Source organism: Leuresthes tenuis, unplaced genomic scaffold (assembly GCF_036924035.1).
Source record: "Leuresthes tenuis unplaced genomic scaffold, fLeuTen1.0.hap1 SCAF_22, whole genome shotgun sequence".
NCBI classification, from domain to species: Eukaryota; Metazoa; Chordata; class Actinopteri; order Atheriniformes; family Atherinopsidae; genus Leuresthes; species Leuresthes tenuis.
The window spans coordinates 28586804-28594083 of record NW_027325376.1 but is presented as its reverse complement, the minus strand read 5'-3'; the positions used below and the strand labels follow the sequence as shown (position 1 = coordinate 28594083).

General features: G+C 41.3%; 1 protein-coding gene across 1 annotated transcript; it reads right to left on the bottom strand.

Moving 5' to 3' along the window:
• Nucleotides 1-5439: 5439 nt before the first annotated feature.
• Nucleotides 5440-6946, bottom strand: LOC140282045 (P2Y purinoceptor 3). Its single transcript, XM_072376591.1, has one exon. It carries the CDS (start codon nt 6909-6911, stop codon nt 5478-5480), a length of 1434 nt encoding a protein of 477 aa, XP_072232692.1. The 5' UTR covers nt 6912-6946; the 3' UTR covers nt 5440-5477.
• Between the last annotated feature and the right edge of the window lie 334 nt (nt 6947-7280).

The window sequence follows — 7280 nt, the reverse complement described above, 5'->3', positions numbered from 1 at the left end:
AGAATGTTCAGACCAAGCCTCACAAGAGCTATCATGTTGATTTTTTTATTTCGTTATCGTTTGCCCGTAGCAGCCAATCAAATTCAGCAATGATGCGCCAAACAGGACGTGAGGCCGTATCTCAGCAACCATTTGCTCTTTTGACATCAAACTTCTAACACAGACTCATGATCAAGTCTGTAAGAGGCCCAAGAAGTCTGATGAACGTCCACCCAGAGGGGGCGCTATAAGTAGCAAACATGCATTTTGCTCATAACTTTGGAGCCGTTGGTTCAAATTGGACAAATGAGGTACCGTTGGAATCCCTGGATGAAGACGAGTTCATCTCAAACACCAAACTTGGTGTGTGGACTCATGATGCCTTCCTGAGCAGCCGCAGGCTTACCTGCTGTTCTGCTAGACCCCGCCATCGCTGCTTGCAGCTATATTTAGGGGTCTAGCAGCGAAGCTGCAGAACCCTATTGTTTTACTAGCTTTTCCTATTATTATTATTATTATTAGGGGTCTAGCAGCGAAGCTGCAGAACCCTATTGTTTTAGTAGCTTTTCTTATTATTCTTCTACTTTCCGCTGCAATTGAAGTCTATGGCAGCCCCATTAACGCAATGGTAAAAAGTTGTGAAATTTGGCACATCTAATTAGGACAGTCCCATTAGCAAATTCAACAAATTTTGTGCCCAAATTCAAAACTCTCTAGCGCCACCAACACGTCAAAGTTTGAAGCCCATTCAGCTAAATAACTTTTGACTCGTTGATCCAAATTTCAAAAACAAGGTATCGTTGGAATCCTTGGATCATGACGAGTCCAACGCACCCTATGACGTCATTTTCCGTCTAACTAGATTTTCCGCCATCTTGGATTTTGTTGAAAACCTTCAAAAAGTTTCACAGGTCACAAATTTTGACCAATTCTCATGAAAATTGGCACACAGTATCTTTGGACGAATCCGCACAAAGGATACGAAGCGGATTTTTCAATTTCGACTTTGTTCACCCAATACAACCAATCAAAGTTAACGGCGACAACGCCAAAAAGGACGTGAGGCCATATCTCAGCAACCGGTTGGTCTTTTGACATTAAACTTATGACACTGACTCATAACTCGATCCTTAACAGGCCTAAGAATTTTAGTGATCTTTGACCTATAGGTGGCGCTATATTTAGCAAATATGCATTTTTGCTCATAACTTTACACCTGTTTGTCCAAATATCACAAATGAGGTACCATTGGAGTCCCTGGATATAGCCGAGGTCAATCAATCTCATGACGTCATGCGCACCATCTTGGATTGTCCGCCATTTTGAATTCCATCAAAAACCTTCAAAACGCATTACAGGTCACCCAGATTGTCTGCTTTCCACGGGACTTGACATATAGAATGTTCAGACCAAGCCTCACAAGATCTATCATGTTGATTTTTTTATTTCGTTTCCGTTTGCCCGTAGCAACCAATCAAATTCAGCGATGATGCGCCAAACAGGACGTGAGGCCGTATCTCAGCAACAATTTGCTCTTTTGACATCAAACTTCTAACACAGACTCATGATCAAGTCTGTAAGAGGCCCAAGAAGTCTGGTGAACGTCCACCCAGAGGGGGCGCTATAAGTAGCAAACATGCATTTTGCTCATAACTTTGGAGCCGTTGGTTCAAATTGGACAAATGAGGTACCGTTGGAATCCCTGGATGAAGACGAGTTCATCTCAAACACCAAACTTGGTCTATGTACTCATAATGCCTTCCTGAGCAGCCGCAGGCTTACCTGCTATTCTGCTAGACCCCGCCATCGCTGCTTGCAGCTATATTTATTATTGATCTACTTTCCGCTGCAATTGAAGTCTATGGCAGCCCCATTAACGCAATGGTAAAAAGTTGTGAAATTTGGCACATCTAATTAGGACAGTCCCATTAGCAAATTCAACAAATTTCGTGCTCAAATTCAAAACTCTCTAGCGCCACCAACATGTCAAAGTTTGAAGCCCATTCAGCTAAATAACTTTTGACTCGTTGATCCAAATTTCAAAAACAACATATCGCTGGAATCCTTGGATCATGACGAGTCCAACGCACCCTATGACGTCATTTTCCGTCTAACTAGATTTTCCGCCATCTTGGATTTTGTTGAAAACCTTCAAAAAGTTTCACAGGTCACAAATTTTGACCAATTCTCATGAAAATTGGCACACAGTATCTTTGGTCGAATCCGCACAAAGGATACGAAGCGGATTTTTCAATTTCAACTTTGTTCACCCATTACAACCAATCAAAGTTAACGGCGACAACGCCAAAAAGGACGGGAGGCCATATCTCAGCAACCGGTTGGTCTTTTGACATCAAACTTATGACACTGACTCATAACTCGATCCTTAACAGGCCTAAGAATTTTAGTGATCTTTGACCTATAGGTGGCGCTATATTTAGCAAAAATGCATTTTTGCTCATAACTTTCGACCCCTTTGTCCAAATTTCACAAATGAGGTACCGTTGTAATCCGTGGATATATCCGAGGTCAACGAATCCTATGACGTCATTTGCGCCATCTTGGATTGTCCGCCATTTTGAATTATGTCAAAAACCTTCAAAATGCATTACAGGTCACCCAAATTGTCTGATTTCCACGGGACTTGACATATAGAATGTTCAGATCAAGCCTCACAAGAGCTATAATGTGGATTTTTTTATTTCGTTTTCCTTTGCCCGTAGCAGCCAATCAAACTCAGCAATGACGCGCCAAACAGGACGTGAGGCCATATCTCAGCAACCATTTGCTCTTTTGACATCAAACTTCCAACACAGACTCATGATCAAGTCTGTAAGAGGCCCAAGAAGTCTGGTGAACGTCCACCCAGAGGGGGCGCTATATGTAGCAAACATGCATTTTGCTCATAACTTTGGAGCCGTTGGTTCAAATTGGACAAATGAGGTACCGTTGGAATCCCTGGATGAAGACGAGTTCATCTCAAACACCAAACTTGGTCTATGGACTCATAATGCCTTCCTGAGCAGCCGCAGGCTTACCTGCTATTCTGCTAGACCCCGCCATCGCTGCTTGCAGCTATATTTATTATTGATCTACTTTCCGCTGCAATTGAAGTCTATGGCAGCCCCATTAACGCAATGGTAAAAAGTTGTGAAATTTGGCACATCTAATTAGGACAGTCCCATTAGCAAATTCAACAAATTTCGTGCCCAAATTCAAAACTCTCTAGCGCCACCAACATGTCAAAGTTTGAAGCCCATTCAGCTAAATAACTTTTGACTCGTTGATCCAAATTTCAAAAACAACATATCGCTGGAATCCTTGGATCATGACGAGTCCAACGCACCCTATGACGTCATTTTCCGTCTGACTAGATTTTCCGCCATCTTGGATTTTGTTGAAAACCTTCAAAAAGTTTCACAGGTCACAAATTTTGACCAATTCTCATGAAAATTGGCACACAGTATCTTTGGACGAATCCGCACAAAGGATACGAAGCGGATTTTTCAATTTCGACTTTGTTCACCCATTACAACCAATCAAAGTTAACGGCGACAACGCCAAAAAGGACGTGAGGCCATATCTCAGCAACCGGTTGGTGTTTTGACATCAAACTTATGACACTGACTCATAACTTAATCCCGAAGAGGCCCAAGAATTATAGTGATCTTTGACCTATAGGTGGCGCTATATTTAGCAAAAATGCATTTTTGCTCATAACTTTACACCTGTTTGTCCAAATATCACAAATCAGGTACCGTTGGAGTCCCTGGATATAGCCGAGGTCAATAAATCTCATGACGTCATGCGCGCCATCTTGGATTGTCCGCCATTTTGAATTATATCAAAAACCTTCAAAACGCATTACAGGTCACCCAGATTGTCTGATTTCCACGGGACTTGACACATAGAATCTTCAGACCAAGCCTCACAAGAGCTATCACGTGGAATTTTTTAATTCGCTTCCGTTTGCCCATAGCAGCCAATCAAACCCAGCGCTGAGGCGCCAAACAGGACGTGAGGCCATATCTCAGGAACCATTTGATATTTTGACATCAAACCTATAACACAGACTCGTGACCAAGTCTTTAAGAGGCCCAAGAAGTCTGGTGAACTTCCACCCAGTGGGGGCGCTATAAGTAGCAAAACTGCATTTTGCTTTGGAGCCGTTGGTTCAAATTGGACAAATGCGGTACCGTTGGAATCCCTGGATGAAGACGAGTTCATCTCAAACACCAAACTTGGTGTATGGACTCATGATGCCTTCCTGAGCAGCCGCAGGCTTACCTGCTGTTCTGCTAGACCCCGCCATCGCTGCTTGCAGCTATATTTTAAAATCTTAATTTTGTATTAAATTCCACACTTGTGTGCTAAAGCCAGACCACATTTAGGAACTACATCATTTAAATGAAGCAATCACTCTGATCCAACTGATTTCCAATGTGCATTACAATTGTAAAATGAATCTTTTGTACCTAACACAAAGCAATGTAAAACTCTCTCTTTGTTGTTCACAGCAGTTAAAAAAAGAGAAGTACTTCCCTCAGCGTTGGCTTATAAGGGTTATGTTTCATCCACAGGGGTACAGGTAAGAAGGTAGGTACACTCATGTAAGAATCCATCAAAGTCACTCAGGACACAGGTAACTACTCTGCATCTTGGTTTCGGAACCAGACTTCAATGTGAGTAGACCTCTGGTGGCTGTGTGGGGACATGAACCTGAGGCCTGTCCTTCCACTGGGAACTGGGAATCATCAGTATTATTTCAGTTATATTTTTCTACTGTAGTTTAAGGTATCAGTGATGTATTGTGTGCATCTTCAGAGATTTTAGCACATTTCAATTAGCATAACAGTATCCAGATTATTTTCCAACTCAAAAAGAAAGTATTTATTTTTATAAGGAATATATCAACAGAAAATTCATTTAGATTTTGCATATCTCACTCTCAAAAATAGATTTTTTATTTTTAAATTACATCACATTTCCACAATGCTCCAGCTTTGTTTTTTTCAAATTCGAACAGGCATAGATTCTTCAAAAACAATTAAACCTCTCAGTTTCTAGTTATATTTGTACTACTTTCAATTAAATATAGGAGTTAAATTATATTTATTCTGTGTTATTTATATTTTACTCCCAACAGTTGTAGAAATAATGTACTTCAAACCAAGTTAGTCATGTCTGGCATTAAGTTGTATCCTCATTTTCTGAAGAAGCTACATGCAAGAATTCAAATGCAGGCATCAATTAAACCAGACCATATTTGTAAAAAAAACTGTAACCATAACAACCAGAGAAAACAAGTAACAGATTACAACCACGACAATGACTAATGAGAAAATAGGAAAATACACGTGCAGGAAATAAAAGGTCCATTAGGCTTATTGCTTCAGTAATCTTCATTCTGTCTGTCTGTCTGTCTGTCTGTCTATGTGTGTGTGTGTGTGTATATATATATATATATATATATCTGCAATTGATTCTTCATGAATGGATCATTCAGATATATATTTAACTTTTGCTCTGTTTGTGTATGATGAACTCTGAAATGGTTTATTGTCCTTATTGTCAGCTTGGATTTCCATTCCTTCATCCCCTGCACCCTCAGCTCTTCCCATCATTCTCAGCGGAAACAGAAGTCCATCATTTTGTTGTGTAGCAGTGTTTACTATTTGGCAGCAGTGAGCTCCCACCTTGTCTTTTGTCAGGAAATAAAGCAGCGCATTGAGCCAGGCGTTACATGAAGCTAAAGGCCTTGTGATTTTATAGCACATTGACACTGTGGTCATGGTGTGACAAGGGACTTTCCTGAAAACTTTCAGCAGCAGAAAGATGGTTCTTGTAACATGGAAGGGGAAGAAACACAGCGCAAAGAGCAGGGTGATGGTGATGATAGTCTTGATAGATTTACGTCTGCGACTGGCATATGGGGACTGAGCACCAAGGAAAACAAAAATCCCCTCATCCTTTCCCACTGCTCTCAACAGGCCATTGCTTCCTCTTTCAACTATTGCAGAGCTCCTTCTGCTCCTTCTCTCCATTCCATCATGACCTCCATCTCGCAGACCTGAGGGTAATGAGGGCTGAGAATGCAGAGTCCTAAATATGGTCAAAACTACATGAGAGTAACACCAAGCAATTACTGAAAAAGGTACAAAAAAGCCCAGCAAATGTAGTGTTATTCCATAGGGTACATAATCAAGGAACTCCTCATCTATGGCATCATCCCAACAGTTCTGGTACTCCTCAATTACCCGTCTCACGTTACCAAAGCTGACATTACCATTTACTGATGATATGTCATGGCTTGGATTATGAGTACTTGTGCTTATATTGCCCCCAAGGCCTGCCAGTCTTGTCACACGGCCAGTCCGAGCAAACCGGAAAATAGGGCAGGTCAAAGCAAACACTATAATCCAAACCAGGACACAAGTATACTTGACAGCTTTCTTGGTCTCCAGTGTGATCACTTTCATTGGGTGGCAGATACCCAGGTATCTGTGCACAGAGATACAAGTGAGGAAGAAGATGGAGCAGTAGAGATTGAAATAGAAGAGAAAACGCACCAGGCGGCACATGAAGTCCCCAAAGACCCAGCGGTCACGCATGATGTAACTGGCCACAAGAAATGGTAGAGACAGGCCGTACATAAAGTCTGTTGAGGCCAGGTTAACCATATATATCAGAGATGCATTCCAGCGCTTGGTCTGACAGAAGGAGCGGTAGAGCACCACAAAGTTAAGAGTGATGCTAAAGATAAATGTAAAAGAATAACAAATGGGGAGGAAGATATACTTGTAAGACTCATCTATGCTGCAAGATGCTGTTGAAGGAATAGAATGGGGAGAGGAAGAGGGAGAGAGGTAGCTCAGAACATCGTGGAGTATGGCCACACTAGCATTTGGAGGATCTCCACTTCTGGATGACATTGTGAGAGATGAAGTTATTTTTATGTGAGAGAGAACTTGAAGAAAGCTGTAACTTGTATATTTTATTTCCGGCAGGGTTCTTTTCTGTCATCCTTGCATCGTGTGATCTCGATTTTAGATGGCCTTGTCCAATGTGCGTTAACCTAGAAATAAAGACATAAATTAGTCAGTTATTCAACATTGTGACTGGAGACATTATTTCTGACGTCTATGATATGGTATAGTGTGTCACATCTGGTTATTATGCATTGTGCTAGGCTGCTGTTTGCTGGATGTCTTAGCTCAACAAATACTGTATTGTACAGACATATTGAGACACCGCTCATTTCTTTATAAACCTCCATAAAAACATGAAATAACTTCAGTGAT

Excerpts from the sequence above, each read along its gene's own strand:
- LOC140282045 (XM_072376591.1), bottom strand. The coding sequence starts at position 6,911 with ATGTCATCCAGAAGTGGAGATCCTCCAAATGCTAGTGTGGCCATACTC.